Here is a 20,944-nt window from a genome sequence, read left to right on the forward strand (position 1 = left end):
GTATAGAAGGGGGATGATGTAGAATGACTTGCTGAAAGAATGCTTATCCTGTGGGCTGAGGTCAATCAACGAGGAGGTTGACGTTCGTTCGATGACCGTCGATTTCATCTACCGGAACACTGGTGAGGATATATAGGTCAACCTGGGCTCGGTCAACCTCTGAAGGCTTTGTATCTTTAAACATGCAATTGACGCTCAATAACAGGTTTTGTGGGTCGATTTTGCATGCACAAACACACAAAAGATGGTTCTGCGTCCATGGATGTCCCGGTTTAATTCTGGATTTTATTTTTTTAAGTGGTGAATCTATCAAGATAGCTTGTTTAATGGCATTTATTTTATACAATATTCTGCAACTACTGTTGTGCAAATAATGTTAACAATTAAGCATAATTATTAGTAGCAAATTAATTCAATCAGATTACTTCCGGAAAGCAGGGAAGAGATTGAAAAAGAAAATCCAACAAGCGAACCGTTTGTCATCACTAATTGGTCACTAAGAAACGATGATGAGAAATTATTAGAATCGGAAAGAGAGCTCTGGGTGCAGAATTTTGACTTCGAGTTTGTCTTTTTTTTTTTCATTTGCCCCTTTCCCGCAGCAGAGACCGGTGCACGGAAAGAACGTTCACTCGAAATACAAATCTCAAATCAACCAACAACCGTTATGTTCCTTCCTTTTGGGACCACACCAGTACACAAAAAGGAACTTAGCCAAGATGTTGTTTTGCACAACCTGTTCGAAGCGACATTGTTGCTCCAAGAAACGCGTCGTAATGTAAATTATTATTTCCGCCCCCGGGACACTGTGGGACGAGTTGGCGTACAAAAAATAATTGCTTAAGAAGCGAAAACTAGTGTAGTGATCTTTTTGTCGGATAAAAGTTGAATCAATAACACTAAAACTATGTTTTTTTTCTTCGTAATTTGACGATTGATATTTTTTCTTAAATCATCTTTAAAAAAAATCCCTTATTATCGATATTCTTTCTTCTAAAATCTTACTGCACGATTCCTGGTCATAAATATAGTGCATAGTTTTGTGTGCAATGTGTTTTCCCGTTTTAATATTCGTTCTTTAGCGGTACATTTTAATCTGGTACGGCGAAGGGTCATTACAAAAACGGAACATGATAGGAAATGTCTATTTATCTCCGAATTTTTTCCCTTTGTATGGGTGATTCTTTTCTAAGATTCAGTTTTTTTCTGTCCCTTGCCATTTCAATCTGTTTTCTGTTCACAATATTGCTGCTTAGTTAGGTATAACACGATTCCTTCAAGGAAGCGTCACAAAATGACATATAAAATCGATAAAAATTCAAATGAAGAACACAACTAAAATTCAAGAAAAAAAAGGGAAACTACCTCACTATGCAATTTACGCGAGCCTTTCATAGATTACAAGTGAGAAGAAAGCTTAAATTTAAGTAAACGAAATAGTAAACATGCAACAACAGACAACCATCTTATTGTCAATGCTTCACATTTTTTAAGAAAATAAGTTCGTGGCGGAACGTTACACGATCTCTGTGTGTTTTGTGTGGTGTAGTAAAGCAAATGCTTTCTTTGAACTGTTGTCTGCTTTTTCAACACGATCGCTCGCATTTACGTTTTCTCTTCCTTTTCCTTGTTGTAGCGCTCAAGCTCCTTAAGGAATTGTGCCTTCGGTTTCATCACGTTCGGTCGATCACCGCGACAGTTGGGACAGAACCAGCGACCCTTCGGTTTGGAGATGAGCGAAACGCAGCTAAAGTGGAACCACTCGATCGGACAGAGATCGTTATCACAGAGGATCATTTCGCCGAAGGAAATCTGTAAATAAGAGTATGAAGCGTTAGCAAATCGTAAAAATAATTCAAATTTAAAACTATGACAAAGGAAAGCCCAACCCACCTGATCACACAGACAGTACGTCGGTTCGTCCGGATCGATCGTTTCCTCGGCAGCCGGCGTATCTTCGCGCGCTTCCCGCGTTGCCTGCGATCCCCGACCGCCCGTCTTTCGTTTCTTCTTCTTGCCCGCGTTCGCACCACCGGCACCACTACCACTAGTTGCATTGCTGCCACTTCCGGTTCCCTTTTTCCCAGTGCCCTGGTTGGTGGAAGTGTTTAGTTGTGTATTACTGCTTCCAGCGCCGCTACCATTACCGCCACTGCCGTTGCCATTATTTCCACTGGTGCTACTGGTGCCAGATATGGTACTGTTCGGACCACCGTTTCCACCACCATTACCACCCTTTGAACCATTGCCTCCAATAGTGGAGCTCGGTGTTTGGCTAGATCCTGACTGACCGCTTAGACTGTTTGTATGGCTGCTTGTTGATCCACTCGTGCCACCGTTACCACCATTGCTATTGCTTCCGATGCTACCAGATTCTGGCTTTATTCCTCCGGTTAGCTGCGGTCCACTAGTGCCAACGCTGGTGATGGTTACCGTACCCGATGGACCACTTCCTAAACCTGATGCATTGCTGGGACTCGCACCTACTGGAACACTTCCTCCACCGCCACTGTTGCCACCAAGAACATCCTCAATCGGATCCACTTCCATCGCACTAACACCACACATCGAGTTGGGCGTATTGGAACCATTCGCCGAACCAGCACCGGTCTGTTCGTGGCGTGTTCTTCGGGCACGTTTGGAGCTTCGCTCACTACTCATCGAACCACTGCCATTGTTTCCTCCGTACATTCCTGTTCCATTGCCACCTCCACCGAGTGTGCTTCCGACTCCATTACCACTCGTTCCATTGCTTGTGTGTATGATGTGCGAATTTGAACCGAGACCACCATTGCCACCGTTACTGCCAGCACCACCGATACCATATCCACCAGACACGCTTGGACCGTTGCCCGTTCCATTGCCTGTGATACCGTACGGACCCGGTCCATTGGTGGACGTATTGCTGCCACCAGCAGTGCCACCGATAAGGCTCGCACCAATTCCATCCCGAGCAACATCGAGCGTCTTATCGTCGCGAGCATAATCGAGCCGTACGAAAAACTCGTTACCAAGGTTCACGAAATCCTGATCTAGTTGCCGTGTTTTGTGATCGATCAAATCTTGCATTTGTTGAATGATTTGCAACTTTTCGTCACCGAGCTCCTGTGCTGCGATGAGACTTTTCTGTATCCGGGAAGTTGCCCGCTTTAGGCTGCTGCTCGGTTCGATTGTCGTTGGTGTCGTGGATGATGACGATGGTTCATTTGTGTTGGGTTTCGTTGCACCGGTGGTGGCCGTTCCCTGGCCCTGGTTGAGGTTCCACTGTTCGCAGTACGTGTTAACGTCCCGCAGGTGGCTCCGGTAGAGAACATCAATTTCACGTATGCGTGACAGATGCCGCTGTACATCGTCCGGAAGATTTTCTACCGAATCGAGATAGTTTTCCACGTAGTTCGTTGAGTAGTGGGCTTCCACCGTGACTGTGCCAACGTTGATCATTGTGCCGTAAGATGAGTTCACGGTGTTTTCAGTGGGACGAGGTTGTTTGCTTAGTTTCTGCTTGCTGCCAGTTTCGGGCGAAAAAATTTCCTCCTGGTTTATGAACGCTGGTCTGGTGACATACCTATTTAACCTAACCAATCGGGGTATTTCCACTAGCCTACATTGTTTCAGCCTGGAAAATACAGATCGGAGAGCTGCTGGTCAATAGAACTACGTCCACAAAACGTTCGACAATAATACGGCGCGCGGGGCACACAGTAAATGTTCCTTTATCTCAATTTGTGTGTATCGGAGCGTGTTTTTCCTTACAAGAGTCGCAGCAAACACAAAAACTGAATTTGTTACCGATTTACAAACACATCAAGCACTTACTGCTGCACAAATGCACTACGTGTAACGTGTGTGCGCAGGAAAACGGGACCAGATTTTCCGCTTTTGGTTAAGTTTGTTTTTGATTCGCGAATGTATGCTTTGAAAAATGGCGACGATGCACGAAAGTCGCATTGTGGGATAGGGCTCTTGGACATTTTGGTTGACGTGCGACGGAACAAATAATGCATAAACATGACATGACAGCGGAAAAATGCATTGCACGGGACTTTTATTTAAAATTAAAAGCAAAAACGACTGCTTACTATGTTATATACTATCTAGATTTATTTTTGTGGTAAAACAAAGGTGAAAGAAAAGAATAAAAAATAAAAATAAAAGATAAATAAACAACTTTGATGTGTGCAAAGTACTACAGTGTGTGCAATGTTCCAATAGCGATGGGCGTCATGAAATTGGAACGGAATGAATCCAAAAGATATAATCCTATCCGAATTTGGTGGAACCAAATTCGTTGTTGTAGCAAAAATGTTGTTGTAGCAAAAATGGGAATAATTAGGTTTGTATTTCAATTTATTCGCTTTCTAGCGAGCAAATTTACATTTTATATGATGATTTCTTATTATTGAAAGCATTTGGAGCTTATTTTCAAATCACATAACAAAGAAAACCCATTCCATTTTCGAAGTTGCTAGACAGAACCCCGTCCGAACCACCATTGGGTCGCTCTAGTGTAAATTCGAACCATTCTCCAACGGCTGCAGCGTCACAAGCGGTTTCAGTTCGTTCCCACTTTCTGTCCAACAGTTCGAAGGTTCGGTCGTGTTTTGTTTACGCTCGTGTCGTGCTATTCCTCGCTATTCCCGCGTGTGTTTTATTTCTTGCTTTCGGTAAAAGAAGCTTCATTTCGGTGCTATCCTAAACGGAAGGATAACCAGTGGCTAAAAGTGTACTTACCAATTACCGTTCTACGAGTGCCGCGTGCAATACTTACCGTGTTAATCCCGTTGCGAAACATAAAGCAAATTGCGAAACTCCACAACAAATCAGCTGCTTGCCGAATTTGTTTCCTTGGTCCGTGAATAGTGTGCAGTGTGCAAGTTTTAACGTGTTTTACCCGTTTAAAAAACTCATCAACAGCATCAACATGACTTCGACTAACTTCACGGTCGGATTTGGCGAAAACTCCAAGGCCTCAAGCAAGTAAGTAAAGATTCCTTGTTGCCTACCGGTTTCACAAGCAGCGCACTGTTATTTGGCCGGTTTTTAGTGGTGTGCGGTAGCAGCATCCTTTGTTGCCGGCTCTTTCTTGTCAGATTCGCTCTGCTTTTGGAGCCTGTGGTTCCAACAGACAGAAGAAGAAGCATAAGAAGAAGGTCGTTGTGCGCACACAGGAGGGGGTGGGGGGACAAGATCTTTCCGGCGTTCCCATTCTTGGGGTTTTTCTCTTGTTTCTTGTAAGATCTCGTTTACACAAGTATTACTGGCTCGTGCTCGTGTTCGTGCTGTGTGCGGGAAGGCTGCGGAGGTCCCGGTGGGGGGACATTTCCAAACGCGGTGGGAATTTGCAGGGCTCGAATGGAGTGGAAGTACACAAAGGGTCCCATTTCTCTTCATATGGAGAAAATATCTTCCGTGCAGTTTTATTTCGCCATCGAAAGTCAATGCTTGCTTGGTTGCAGCAACAGTAAGCCTTGTTATGCTGCGTAAAGGAGCAGTTCAAAATGGATGCTTTTAATCATTCATTCGTTTTGAGGCAGAAACGAGTAACATTAGCTTCATTTATGAGTTTAAAAGTCTTTAAATCATCATCATTATTGGATAAGAACATATTTACTGCCGTGCTGTGATTGTAATTCTGAACCCATAAAAGTACAAGTAAATGCAAATCGGGCTACCGTTGTAGATAAATTAATTTTGCTGCCATAAAATCACTCACAATAGCGTGAATTAAATGGTAGTAAAGATTGTATCTTTCTATTTTAGCTTACAAAGACCACGTTTATCGCGATTAACGGAAAGAATGGATATGCTGGAAAACGTATTGAAAAAGGATGGAGAGACTTCTCGACTCATTTAGTTCCCAATGGCACGCCGGTTTGTGATCGGTTGGTGGTGGTTAATGCTAATGTTAATGCAGCATGCCAACAAGCCCGAGGAATTTTTATTTTTTGCAAAGAGACACCCAACCTACCTTCTACGCTCGAGAGACACTTGCGGCACCAACACTGGAGCGCATGAGATGTACCTTTGAAAAACATTCCTCAAATTCTCAACCGTGTAACAGGAGGCATGCGAACTGATCCAGACCAATCAGACGGTGTGAGGGATCGGTGGTCAAATCTAGATCGAGACTGCTCGTTAACCGGTGGAAACAAATTGTTTCGATCGGTCTGCGGAACCAACCCACCACGGAACACCCAGCAGTGGTGCGGAATGTGGACTTTTTCCACTGTGCGTTACAGATATGCCACTGTGCGTGTGCGCGCAAGATAGTGGATGGACTTTATATATGCACACCCGGTCAGATGAGTTTTATTGTTTACGGATCGTGAATCCTTTTATCTTTATTATTGGTCAAGGTGCTGTAGTCAGCAAACCTCAAATGGGCCAGCTGTTACGCGAAGAGTTTGTGAGCGTTTCGTTTTCCATTCCAGAATATATGGAGGCCTACAGTTTGTGGTTTGGTCCCCCTCTCCGCCATCGGGTTGCATTCACAGTTTTGCAAAGAACAAGCGATTCGATGTGGGCTGCACCTTCGCCAGGGTGATTTAGAGCGAAAGCGCTCAATATAATTACAAATCTACTTCTAAACGACTAAACCACAAGCACACTCCATACACACGATCGCTTGGGGATTGCGCTTTGGGCGATTGATTCTTGATTCCCTCTCAAATGGTCGTGGGGTGTCTGTAGATTGAAGCCGGTTTTTGCTCTTTACCATTTTACGTAGGCACACCGATTTAAAATAAGGTGGAACCACAGCTGAGCTAGAGAAGGTATTGTGACGTGTAGTTAAGACGAGAACAACTCCTTCAATGTGTTGCCTCTGTCCCGCAAGTTTAATTCTTATTATATCCCGGTGTTTCACGGAGGGCAAGTCGGACCGTTTTTTTGTTGTGTTTCTGTTGTGCGTATTGCGGAATTCTTACCACGGTGCTTGAGATCGGCACATTTAGGTAATGGGATTGCGTTTTTGACGATCTCAATCTACGGCGACTTCCTGTAGTGCGGTGGAGGATTGCTTTGTTTTGTTTGGCGCTTTGTAGAACACGCTTTCTTCAAGGTTAGCTCAACAATAAATCGAGCCAAATTCGGTCCACATCCATGCAGGGGGGGCAGTGTTAGGGTTTCTTCGATCGATCAATGTTTTTTCGATTGTTGGAAGGAATAAAATAATTATATATCAGCTCTCTAATAAATCGTTGCCTTTTATAATTAAGATCATATTTTAGGACACCACAAGACGTGCTGCTCTTTATCTGCCCTACAGCTTCGTTCGCCTATCGGCATAGCTTCTTTTCTTCAATCACACAGTTTGTGAGGGCTGCACTCGCTTTGTGTCGCATGCATCTTGCTCGGTTTGCGGGAACTGATCGCTTTCTTTGACATCGTCTTAGACGATAGAGAACGAGAATGATCAGCATGGTTGAACGCCTCCGAAGCGAAGAGAACTGTGGTATGAATGAAGAGCAATCTCCAATGTTGTTTGACACGCTGCGTTCTCGTACATCGCGCTCTGTAGTACTGTATGAGTCATGACGCCGCTTGCAGGAAGTGGTTTTGATGAACTGTCTTGAACTTTTCTCTCCCTAGGATGGTTGGGTAGGATGGCAAAACACAATCCTCGATTGAGTTTCATCCAAGCGCATCCTGTCGAAGGAAAATAATCTATATTTATTGTTCTTTTGTTATTGCGCGACGCAGCTCCAATGTTCCAGTCAATAGTGTGGTTTTAGAAAATAAAATGCATCTGAGAAATATTTATATTGTTTCTTGTAATTTTATTCATATAAATTATGATGTTAAATTATTAAAATATGGGGAAAAATAAGAAAATGGTTTGATGTTTTTTTTCTTTGGCTTTTGGTAATTCAAATTCATTTTTATCACACCAGCTTCGATTTATTTTGTGTTCATATTACATTAAGAGACTGCTAGTTGTGGCCAATAATTGTTTTTTGCTGATGATGACGATGATAAGTCCCACCACTTACTCCAGCACAGGTTTGAAGAAGGATGGAATTTTCTTTACAATATTTTTACCTTGAATTAATTTGTTTTAATAATAAGAGTAAGGGGAGGCATCCACCTATATTCCTCCGACTAGCATGTGTTTCCTCACTAATATTCCTCGATATTCTTTAGAAACCATGAACTAAAAATTAGAGCTGTTTCATTACATTTAAGAGCATCAATGCAATTTGATTATGGAGCCAGTTCCACTAACATCATCGGATGGTTTTGGAGACTACCTTCCACGGCAGAGAAATCCAATTTATTTAAAATAAGCAACGTATAATCAACAATGTACATTGATCTGAACTTCTTATTATTGTATAAAAATTATATTCTACCATAGAGAATAAAAGATCTTGTATATAGAGTTGATATTAAAAGAGAATTCAAAGCTTTTTATTGAATCAGTCACTTATGACGAAGCATTACAAATTACGGCATTACTGTTTTAAATAATAATTCAACAATATAATCTGCAAATGAATATTCATTACCACTGAATTCCACTGTTTCATTTATTATTGTTGGTCATAAATTATCGTTAAATAAAATAAGAAATATTATAATTAAAGAAACTAAATATTTTTACAGTCCAATCTAACGATTTCTTTATAATGTATTGTTTTGTTCATCCATAAAACATTATCCGATACGACATTAAAGCCATTTAAATCTCTTTCTCTATCCTTCCTGTCTGGCCAATAATCGTTTTTGAGAACAAAGTGCGTCGGTCGTCTGTCTGGCTGTAAAAACTGAGACCTGAAGTTAAGATAATGTTTTCTGTATGAGTCACCAGATTGTATTCTGTTCGGTATTCATTTCATTTTCTCCATCTCGCGTATCTCTTGGTAAAAGAAGATTCGACTTACGGTGAAGAGTGTTCTTGGTGGTCGCCAAGAACATTTGCCTTAGATGTAGACGAATTGATTTCTCTCCATTTTTTTTCTTGATCCACTTTAGACGATTGAAAAGAAACGAATAATTCAATTTTAACTTGTATGAAATCTCTCTTTACCGATTTTTAAACCTTCTTTTGGGTCGTGTTGTAGAGAAATCCTTTCTGGTGACACACCTCGATTACAATACACAAGGCAATAATGGAGAAAGAAATGCTTCCAATCCGGCTAGGCTGTAAGCGGCGAACCCCGGGCTGCGTGTTAGGTACTTTCAGTTTTCATCACATAAAAATGAAACTCGCATCGTCCCACTAGATATGAAGCGAAGCGACCCTTTTGTTCCCATTCGGGACGCGTAGTCATCTTTGTCGCAATAAGTTATGGTTTCAAGATCGTCTGTGATCGTGTTGGTTGGTCGCTGCTTCTACTGCATACCAATGACGGGGTGAGTAGGCAATTGATGTCGCGTCGTTCGAACGCCTATGAAAAAATGTGGTCCACTGCCGTCCCAAGGATGGTCAGTGGTTGTGGTTGGATGTCTGCTCTGCTTAAGACCATTGCATATGCCATTTAATACTCTCTGAATGATTTTTAACTAAAGTGTCTGGAAGATCTTGCGTTTGACGGTGGGATTATGTTTCATTCTGATGGAAAACTGCAGCTTTATCGTCTTCGTTTGAATAATTACTCTACCAATTGTCGGTTTCGTTTTAAGGTGCTCTTGGGCCAGCTGTGGGATGGATAATATTATGCACTTTTGCAACCCTTTACGATTGCTGATTGGTCCCAGTGCCGAGCCGTTCTACGACGGCAGCTCATAATTCATTGCACCAGAGCTGGAAACCTTCTTCCCGTATTTGTAACTGACCTTTCATCTTGTGGCACACGGGCAAGGGAAAGATTTATAGCGAATATGGCGGCAGTGATTGGCACCATGGGATGAAAATTGTAAAAAAAGAGAAGCACGAAACACATATTGACAGGCCAATGTCATTGGAAAACCATACCATGCAATTGCGAAAATGATTGGCACACCGATGCTAAGTGGGAGTCGATTTTTTGCAGCAAGCAATATAAAAGTTAAGAATAAGAAATTCATTTTTGCTATGAGGTTTGGCGAATGGGTGGCCGTAAGTTTGTGCAACCTCACACATGTGTATCGTTCTTTTCCAAAAACCATGGCAAAACATATTCCTGGATTTGCTTCGCCGCAAAACGCGTGTAGGTTCAACCACTTTTCATTGCTGATGTCGGTTTACGTACGAACGAGTTATTAAGTCAAAATAGGGGCGCCATAAAAAAAGGCGGTGTGAAAGAGCGTGATAAGCTTTTACGTGCCCATTTGTCGTGTTTTGAAGCGGTCTCACTGTCTGGTCATCGCTTATACATGCGTTTTATGGCGAAAGAGATAAATCAAAGTGTGATATGCTGGTTTTTGTTTTGATTGCCGATTCTAAATGACACATCGCCTAATTAGCGATTTCGGATAAGGATGACGACATGGCACTCGTGTGGCCGACCAGAGCGCGTTGATGAAGATGTACACTCCATATTAACAAGTGGAACAAGATTATGATCGCGCGCACTGCGATTCGATGTCTAGATGAATCGTGTGAATGGTGCGCTTTGTCAATAAAAATCTTAAAATACTACTCCAATCCATACGAGAAGCACGCAGTTTAAGTGGCAACGCGATGCGAAACCGACATGATCCTTTAAAGAGAAATAATAAACAAAGAGACGGAGAGAACGGAACCATGGCGAGGGGTTAAGTGCCGCACTTGAAAATAGCAAACACAAGAACCAGAACATCTGCCGGTGACGAAGACGTTGTTGGGAAGGCAGACAGGAAATAGCTAAGCTCTGTGAGTCATTGTGATTGTATTTCCGAGTCAGCTAAAAATTGTAACAAGTCTATTCCGCTTGGAATGTCCCATGATGAGGGAATCGAATGTACATTTGTGTTTGCAGAGTTCTATAAACACGGCTTCATTCTCCAAAGCTGAAATGGGATGCAACAAAAAATGTCAACATGGAGTTTAATGAAGCTGGCAACGAGAAATAGATGCTTCGAACCTCTGCAATTTCGAATGGCTTGCGAAACAGCTGAGACTTGTTTTCTTATTTCTGCAATACCTCAGCTCCTCAACATCATGTGACTGTGTGGTTTTGTGAACCTGTGAGCTCTTTACGCAAATGATTGCAACTGGCCAAAAAAAATTAAAAAAAAACTGCAGATGTTTGTGCTGATTAGCACCCTCTGTAGTCGTCGTCCCATTTTTGCTTGTCGCTCACATCTTTCGCACCAGATTTCGGGGGCTTTGCTGCGAAGTGAAGATACATGTCGGACATCGGAATCTGAAGCCAAATCCGAACCAAATAGGTATCGATCGACACCAATCTTCACTGCGACTGTTGGCCGTTGGCGTGCGAAGGTCTAAAAAGAGTTTGCAATGCTTTTAAAAATCGATTATCGTTTAAACGGCACGGTCAGAAGAATGTGAGTGTGTGTGTGTGGATGGGTGTGTATGTCTGTGTGGGGCGAAATCATCGGGTTTGGCTAGTTGATATAGGCGAGCTCTCTCGGAGGCTAAATAAATTAAAGAAGAACAGCAACACCAGAGCGGAGGACAGGGAAAAAACAGAACACAGCTCAACGTCAACCACTCTGTTCGATGTACGACCATCACCGCTGGAACCACCGTGTCCAGAAGTGGGCTGATGCTAATGGTGAAGTAGACGTCGTATTCTGCTGCTTTACGTATTCTTCTTTCGCTGCCTGAGCGCATACGCGCTCAACATAAAGCATAGAGCCGGACCTGTGCCTGTGGTCCTGGTACATCTGACTAATACTGCTGAAGGAGAGAGAAAAAGAGGCATAAAATAAAATAGAAACACACCCCGCTATAATTTCTAAAACCCCTTTTCTTTCGTGGGTGGCAAAAAATGGCTATCCACCCCAAAACGGTTCAACATAGTATTGGTGGTTTTGGATACCGGCCGGCCGCACGATAGAAAACAAGTGGAGGTTGAAGAAGGGCACTAAAAATTGATTTTAGACTGTACGGTGGCAGCCGTCGTCTCTTTGGACACACACAAAAAAAAATCAAACTCCCTCTTGGCCGATTGGAGGACGCTCCAAAGGCGACGAGACGTAGTCTTCCGGACAACGTGATCCGTTGGGATTTTGGATTGCGATTTGGCTGACGGTGGAGCTGGATGTGGCTTGATTCTCTGCCACCGGTAACGGTAAATGAGGAAAAAAAATCCGCACAGGTGATGCTGGGTGAGACGGTTCCAAATCAGTGCGGGACGTTCCGACACCTCTCACGAGGGTCAGCGTCCAGAGTCAAGGGTGTTTTCCGTCCGTTGTTCCAAGAACCTTGCAAGAAAGTCCGCTGGGTAAGATGTCGGTCGGCAAGTAGTAATTGCAGTCCTAGCACCGATTGACTGGACATTTTATTTAACGGTTTATCCGACAATGTCTGCACATTCGAGCCGACCCTTCAGCTGCTGCCATTACCGATCGTACTTCAAGCCTTACTTGTCGAACCGTGTGATCATCATGTTTGCTTTCACGTTCAAGGACAGTGTGGAGTCTGTTGCGGGAAGAATGTTTCCTTAAGTTCGGCCTGATCGTATTGCTAGGGAAGAAAGCATTCATCGCATAAGAAAATAAGTTCATAGCGTCAGGTGTTCTCATAGTCAATAGTCCGAGTTGTTGTTTTGACGATATGTATATCCTCCTTATCCTTCTTCCGAGAGAATTTCAATTGGTTTTGCGCGCGTATTAGAGCAACTATGTGTAGGAGAGGCGGTTTGTTTGACATAAATTTGAATTCCAAATTGGAGAGAGGTTCGATGCTTAGATACGTTGTTATTTGACACCACGCTTATAATACCAAAATCCTCGAAAAAGGAAACAACCGAACAGGAATACATGGCCAGCATGCTGGCTGCACGTTATTTGGCAACAATCAATTGAGACTGGGCGAGATAACTTCTATTTCGCCTTTCACAATCGATTCAAATTAGATGCCAATGTGCTATCAGTTGGCCGACCACTGTGCGCTCTCTGTCATCCACCCAAGAACCGAACTATTTGAATCGAGCAAAACCAATGTTTATTGTGTGGAATGTGAAATCTTGTGTTACTTTGGCTATGATTAAGCCGTCGTTAGGTGACCCGCTCTCTTCCGCGTTTCGGAATGTGCGGAGAAAACAGTGACACACACACACACACACACACACACACACAAACTTTCTTGACATCAAGCACCGGGACCAGAGTGCATCTCTCTGGCTCACTTGGGGCTGGGGCTGGGGCATGTTTGGAGTGGTTGTTTCGACAAATATTGACCAACGACGCTCCGCCACACTCTCATCCAGTGCTGAACACTCGTTATAAAGGCAGATCGAGATGGCCGGGGTGGGCAAAATCTCCACTCGGACACTACAGTGCAACCAGAGGAAGTTCACTTCTCGGCTGACATCTTCTAAGAGGCATGGTTGACGGGCAGGTTGGCCTGGATTGTGTTACTCAGGCATACGGGTCACAGTGGGAACAATTTCTCCTGCTGGCTCTATCATTCTTCGTGCGTTCTCCACACCAAGATAATTGAGTTTGCTCAAAGCTCAACGGTGGAGGGTCACCGGCAACAATCGCGGCGCAGGGATTGCTCACCGACGATAATGGTTAATGGTTAATTTCTTCGTGTCTTTCTTGTGAACTCAACGCTGTGAGAAAAATGGTGCCATCTAAGTGGGGATTAATGTACGATAAAAAGAAAACAATGTTTCTTCTATTTCTTTTTTACCCAATGGTAATAATTTGTAAAGAATTTGATATTATTTAATGCTTACCTTGCTTCACAACACTCCGGAAGCTACAGCGGGTTAGCGAATAATAAGTTGCCGTTTTGCAGGTAATTGTCGCGTTGCTGATTAAATTGCTACTGACATCGGGAATTGTCAGCGCGCGAGCCTTAAACGATCGCGGCACAGCTTGATGTTGTCGGCGATCATGAGCGCCATCTTAGATGACATTGATTTCGTGTGACCTCAATGCTCTTCTCGGTGGTATGTCTAGAATATGAGTAATGAAAGAAAAAAATCCCGATCATGCTTGTAGACTCAGCTCTTCTTATCGATCGACGCTGTTCCGTTTTCTGGCTGAAACTTGTGAGCCACATAGAGTACTGCCGCAAGAAGATTGCGCCGGCGTCTCGAAGGAATTAACGTTCTGGAACAATTCGCCTTAATGGAGGTTTGGTATGAAAAACAATAAAACTTATTTTGATTTGTTTTCGCCTAATTTATCTGCATGCAGTCGTTGATTGATATGATGATCTCAGCAGTTTCGTCTCGGTGGATGTTCTGAGCAAAAATTAATAATTTTATCTACCAAGCGCATCTGATTGATTTTCTAGACGTTTCTTTTTGTTTACATTTTTTGCTAATTATTTTCATTCTAATGAAGTCTATTCATGAGTAGCTGAAGATCGCGTCATTTAAAACTGTTTTAAACAGTGCGGCTGAGCATGTGCGCGCCTTCATATTGTTGTGTTGTATTCGTCTCAAAGCAGCTGTTTGTTCTCTTGGTCGTGTTTGAGGGCCAGAACGGCTAAATCGTTTGAAACGATACGATAATTTCGCACCATGCGTGTCCGTTTCCTATGCCTAATGGTTCCTTCTGATGGTTTGAAAAGCGTTATACCTCCTCTTATCAGTTCCGGACTGCGTTGCAGTGACGTGACATGCTTTTACTGCTCTGGCCATACGGAACAGTTGGTCTCGGGACCACTCGGTCTCGGGGTACGAGTTGTTTGCTTTTCGAATGAATTCTCAGCGCGTACGTTCTTACAATAAGAATGGCTGATTAGAGCCTCTAGCTAAGAAGATTGCGCAATACAGACGAAACTATAGTAATCTTGTTTTCAGTAAGAATCGTTTTGCTCAGTGGAAACGTAACTCTACAGGAAACGTTTTTCCCGGGCAAAACACCCCTATGCAGAAGAAGAAAAGTTATGATAAGTCTTGCCAATTGTAGATGACGTGACAATTCCTTTCACTCCACCTTGCTGTAGATGGGAAATTGAACATTGCATGCGAGACTAGCGCGTAGAAAACGAGCGCTCTAGAATTACTATCATTTGATCGAGTGGCGACGAAGCGAATTAAAAAAAAACACAACCTCTAAATGACAGATTAAGGTCGGCGGCGACAGTTACTATCGTGTAGCCGGGGACAGTTCTAGCATGTTGGGAAGGTGAAGCAGTAAGAAACGCAGAGATCGAATCCGATTGTGACTAGGCCCGCGGATCGATGGAAGAGTTTGTCACGCGATACAAATGTTCTAGAGTCGCCGGCCGGTGTCCGAGTGCGTGTGTGTGTGTGTTGCGTTCGATTAATGGCGTGTTTATGGCCACGTGCATTATAACCGGCGTCTTTCACTGACGCCGTCGAGTCAATGGCCGATGGTGGACGGTTGTGGTTGAAGAACCCTTTTTTTTTCTTCCGTGGCGACACGTGTGATACAGGTAGAGCAGTGGCGGTAGGTGTCCATTTGCCCATATTTGATAGCTAAGAACTGTGTACGCAATGGGGCAAAGCGAGCGCATAAGTGCATCGTATGGAAAGGGAAAGTACAATTATGCTTCGTTGAAGGGATGCATTGGAAAAAAAGTACAACCGTCTACTGCCTAACACGAGGGTGCTTAATTTTATTCATGTGTTATTCCTCTAATCATTATCAGCAATGGCGTTCTCTCTAGCTCGAAGGTGTACAATGTGGCGCCATTAGGCGCCATGCTTCACTAGACAGAGTTTGCTAGCGCCTTAGGCGAAACGTTGAACATCACGCTCAGCTTTTTGGGTATTAGGGTGTAATTTAAATATTTTACTTGCCAAGAGATATGAATCTTGTACTACTGCTGCTCCGGCACAAAAGACACGGAAGAAAGTGTGGAATAATTGATGCACCCATCTATTCAATTTATTGTCTCAATTGAATTTAATTGACTCCGAGGAACTCAAGGTAGCGAGCGAGAGGCAATGGTGAAAATCCAATGGTGAAACATTGTTTCATCACTGAACTCCTCTTAAGGAGCCTTGGATGTTGGACTTGATTGAAAAAAACTAGTGCACGGTGCATTATGATGCGTAATTAAGTCTTGTATGATAGAGATATGCCACCTTTAATGGTCTTTATATATTCTGCTTCATGTACACATTCCCCCATTCCGATTTATGATACGCGCTAGAATTGCCTCGAGGGTAAAGCATTTCGTCAGAAGAACCACCCTCACTCAATCGATTGGAAACGGCCCAATCAAGCCCTTATCCAACGCACATAGTCGAGCAATTGTCCGTCATCATGAAAAGGGGATTGAATCCAGTTACATAAACCTTCCTATCCATGCACGAGCAAATGAAGAGAGAGAGAATCCCGTCAATTATTGTGTGGACGGTGACCCTCCCGATGACTCGTGGCAGCAGATGTCTGTTTTAGTCATCACTAGCGAGCTAGACTAGAAGACCAGTGACCAGCGAGTGGGTAATGTTACAATTTGGTGCATTCCTATTGGGTACTGCCTAAGATAAGAAGGATTAGAGGAGCTTCTTGGGAGTGTTCCGCGTACACATAATCAGCGATGAATAATGTTCCCGACAGTCACACTGATTTGAAACCGATAACCATGTGACACAACCTGGAAAAAGTGGATAGCTTATACCACACCGACAAGTCGACGGATATACTTTTATCATTCTGTGTCAACCCAAAATTGTATCCGGCTCTGCATCGGTACGATGGGAGGTTGATTGTGATACGGCGCATTTTTAGTCATCAAAGTACACAAACAACGCGTCTGTGTCCAACGGAATACAGCTGACATCTGTGACTGCAATCGTTAGAACTGCTAGATGTCGGTGACACATCTCGGTAAATCTGTCGCAGGTAGCAGCCAATTATTATCTTTGGTGAGCAGGGAAGCCACAGCAAACAGACTTGTCGTGGTGCCTTCCCTTTGAGGGCAGCTAGAGGGTAGATCTCTTTCCCGGAAGGTGATTAGAAAAATGGATTGGTAATTATGGTAAACAAGCTTTGGCGCTGTGGTTGACGCTGCGCTGGGGTGCACTTCCTGTTAGAAATTAGCTTTACGTTGCTTCGTTTATCTCCATCACGCACGCTGTAATGGTTTATCGGAAGAGAAAAACACACTTTGAGCTAATATTTGTACATTAGTTTCACAGTACAACAGTGTCCTAATCATATATTTTTGTTCTTTTATTTCCAGGTACGTAATGCGTCCAAATGTTGATCTGCTTTCGATGCATCACAACTCGGTAAAACATACTGTTAATCGAAAAGAGATATCTTTTTGCCAAGCCAGTACAGGGCAGTTCGGGTGACATTTTTCTTTCAGCGATCGTGTAGCAAAAGCTTGATCGCGAATTTACGAAACCGAAATACACTGCTTTATATGGCGATACGTGCAATTTAACCTGTATTTTTACGGATTCCCTTTTTGGGGTGGAACGTTCAGACTTGCACACAAAAGTTGGCGCCTGAACGGATGATGTTTGTGGCTGTATTGTCGACTTTGTGCCTCCGAAGACTGCATTTTGAAGCTATGAAGTCAAAAGGGTTACATGACTGCATCTCTAGTATAAAATGCGAATATCTTAAGAGCAGCTTAGTGAACTTAATCACGGAAATTTTGATGATTTTATTGGTCTGTGGAAGGACTCGTTTTCTTAAAACAGAAAATAAGCGTTGAAGGAATATTTTGTTGATCTTCTTGTCCTATCTTCAAACGAAAGCGTGAACAGGTGTGCAAATCGTTTAGCTGGACTGGACTGAACCGTCGAAAATATGAAATCAGGAAAAAAGAACTTGAAACTATTCTTCTTATCTGCGGTGTGCTAAACTGATTAAATCGTTATTTGGGTCCGAAATACCAGTGGAAACGGTATTAATTTCTTACACCGCCAACGTGCTCCTTTTCCTTGTATCGACCCCGGACCACGCAGAACTCTGGCATACCAGATCGCGAAAAGAAAGCATTCATACTCTGTGCAGTTAAAGGTAGAACAGTATTTTAGCCCCACCAAAAAGACGACAGCAAAAAAAACGTAAAATGTAAATGAGATGCCGCCCGCTTGTGTGGACGGGTTTTCAAGTAGACCAGTCGGCATTTTCGTCCATCCCCAGTATGTAGTTATGTTGTTGTATAGCGCCCGGTTCTTTTTTTTTCGGTGTGTATTTTGGTTTGGATTTCGTTTTGAATTCTTCTGCGAGCTATATTTTAAAGACCTCCAAGACCGACCCCATAAAACGTCTGCGATAATTTGCCATTATAATGTGGTGTTCCGTTCACGCTCTCCTTCGGACCGGCTTTTCCAGCAGTGTGTTAGCTGCGGAATGTGTTGGGTATGAGAACGAGGCGAAGCAAACTGCGGAACGGACGGATTCGCGTACGTAAAAATGTTGCAACCAGGTTCAACATCCTCATCTGCATTAGCAACTACCGTCAAACCAGGAGCTACTGGAGTTGTTTCTGGTCGCTTTTTGTCATCAGTAGCCGAGTACCCGTATTGCATACGAAAGAAGGTCCAGGGTTGGGTCGTGTTTGGTGTTTGTTGAACAGTGCACAGTTGAGGACCTCGATCCTTGGTCGTACTTCTCTGGCTGATGGTAAACTAATGCCTTACCGATGGTAACGTGGCAACTGTCAGCTTTGGTAAAGGAAGCAGTGACATGCATATGCGGATGGGAATGCATAGAAGCTTGCCCTTTATGCATGATAAGAAGCATGGTAGGAAGACAACACCACATCCTGCAGTGAATACAATTAGTTGATTACAATAATGCTGCTGATGATCATGACGGTGCAATGGTTATCATGAAATGTGTATGGCCATGAATATCTTGGGTCGCGGCAGCGTGAAGAGAAGCGATAGCAACCGCAACCAGAACCACATTGCTCATATTACCATCAACACCAGACCCGGGCCCCGAGACACTTGTCATCTTTTCATGAGCTTACTAGAGCTTCAGCTCGTAAGATGATCTTCGGCGTTGAATCGCTTGCTTGATTTCAGATCTTCCCACGTCCGGATGACATGGTTGGCATTGTACATTTCATACAGACGGGATAGTAGGCACGTTACTCTATTCGCAAGGTTTTTGTGGAAGTTGTCTGAGGATAGTACTAATGATAACGAGGCAGTTCATTAAAAACTACATGTTGTAGCGAAAAAAGACACGGATGAGATTAGTATCCGTCAACGGTGGGTAACAGTAATTTGTGGATCCTCCAACATTGTCCGGCATATAGCTTTCTTTTGACAACGGTTTGATTCATGTGGAGGACAGTTTTGACTGCGAGGAAAGCTTATTATCGGGCAAGTTTTGTAGGATTCTTTCAGAATGACAAAAGTTTGTTGTTTGTTTTTTCTAAATGATGGATTTCTTTACTCCCAGTATCAAAAAGATTGCCATATCAATTCCTCCTGTTTTGCTGTGCAGTCACGAAGGAAAAAACATACCTTTTTTATGAATGGCATATGATGTTGACAGCTACGTTCATGTTTGGTTGAGGTGTTGTTGTCTAGACAGCAAGTGACGACCGGCGATTGGAAATGGTTTTATCGAGCGAGCCAGCTGTTATTATCAAAGGCCTTTGTGTTTTGAACTTTTAAATTAGTGATAAATTGGGCAAAAAAGTTTACAAAAAGCCAGAAAGCGAAATTGTACCCTGAAATGGCCCGATGGTTCGTACAGTTCGTACGTGAGGGTAATTGAATACGCTTCCCGCAGCCATATGGTTATAGCATAAAAGAACAAATGAACTCGTCGCGTCGCTCGCTCTTCCAAGCTTTATGTTCGGTTGAAGTGTTAGGATTTTTGTTGTTGAATTTTGTTTCGTTGTCGGTGGGTTGTGCCATCGGTTTGCGTTTTTTTTTTCGTTATGGGCTGTACGAAACCATTCAAATTTCCGATCACGTACGAACAGACGTGTAGGGTGATGGTATTTATATTTAGTTATTTTATTTTCCGATCCTTTGCCCTGTCACCGTTGACCATTTTCCACTGCGCACTGTCTTGTGGGCTATGCGTTTTGGGGTAATTTATCAAACCGGTGAACCCGGTTGGTTTGTATATCGTCGCACTATCCTCATCCTTAAATACATTCGATTGTGTTTATCCTTCGTTTCCTGATTGCAAAAAAGACTACATGTGTGCATTTTTATTTAATATTTCGCGCGTGTGATGCATTTTTTTTCTTTTTGGTTATTATTCTACCCGTTCCGTTTTGCTTCGAACGTGCTTCATGGTTCATGAGCTGAATGTTATTTGATTCGTTTCCTGCCGGTCACAGTGCACTATCGATTTCAGGTTGGTTACGTCGAGCGAAAGGAAAAGTGAATCGTGAATTCGTTTTCAATATTTGCGACAATCCAGTGTGTGACGCATGCAGTTTTGTAACGGCGTACGGAAACGATTGAAAATTATAGATTCCGTAAGCGGAAATGTTGCTGTGTTGCAATGTGAGCGGGAAGAAACACAATGATCGATGAGGGGTCTAGCAGTTGATTGCAAGATAAGCATTATAATTTGATAGGCTATGAAGTGATTAGAAGATAAGGATAAGAAGCTGTTCCCCTTTTTCCTTTCACAGGGTGTTTCACATTACATTTTTTCAGCACTTTTTGAGTTTTAACGATCAGTTTTGGGTACCTTTTTCTTAACGGTCTTCTAGCCTTAATGATCATTCGCTACACCGTCTTAGATACCGAATGATAAGATGAGGTCGTCGTAAAGAATTTTGCAAAACAAATATCTATTCGCTTCGATTGACAACGCACCCATCGACGCAAAGACATTCTTCGAAATCTGAGAATCTGAGGCGACAAAAATTTTGAGTGAATTCGTCGCAGACATGGCCTGCAAGTTTTGCAATGTCTCTCCTATTCAGGATATTCGTAAGACGGATGCTCTGACCCCAAGATGAAAGATAAATAAATCCATA

The 20,944-nt window shown here is 43.0% G+C and overlaps 3 protein-coding genes across 3 annotated transcripts in view; 1 reads left to right on the forward strand and 2 right to left on the reverse strand.

Annotated features, from left to right (window-relative positions):
* Nucleotides 1–20,944, reverse strand: part of LOC126565883 (uncharacterized) — a 482,940-nt gene that overhangs the window by 83,391 nt on the left and 378,605 nt on the right. The window lies entirely within an intron of this gene.
* The window catches only part of LOC126559640 (laminin subunit beta-1), a 379,704-nt gene that overhangs the window by 66,695 nt on the left and 292,065 nt on the right, over nucleotides 1–20,944 (forward strand). The gene's annotated exons all lie outside the window — the stretch shown is intronic.
* Nucleotides 1,606–3,488, reverse strand: LOC126557527 (uncharacterized transmembrane protein DDB_G0289901). Its single transcript, XM_050213332.1, has 2 exons — nucleotides 1,894–3,488; nucleotides 1,606–1,812 (listed from the first exon to the last, which is right to left on the reverse strand). Exons 1-2 carry the CDS (start codon nucleotides 3,439–3,441, stop codon nucleotides 1,606–1,608), a joined length of 1,755 nt encoding a protein of 584 aa, XP_050069289.1. The 5' UTR covers nucleotides 3,442–3,488.

Source organism: Anopheles maculipalpis, chromosome 2RL, assembly GCF_943734695.1.
Source record: "Anopheles maculipalpis chromosome 2RL, idAnoMacuDA_375_x, whole genome shotgun sequence".
In the NCBI taxonomy this organism is placed as follows: Eukaryota; Metazoa; Arthropoda; class Insecta; order Diptera; family Culicidae; genus Anopheles; species Anopheles maculipalpis.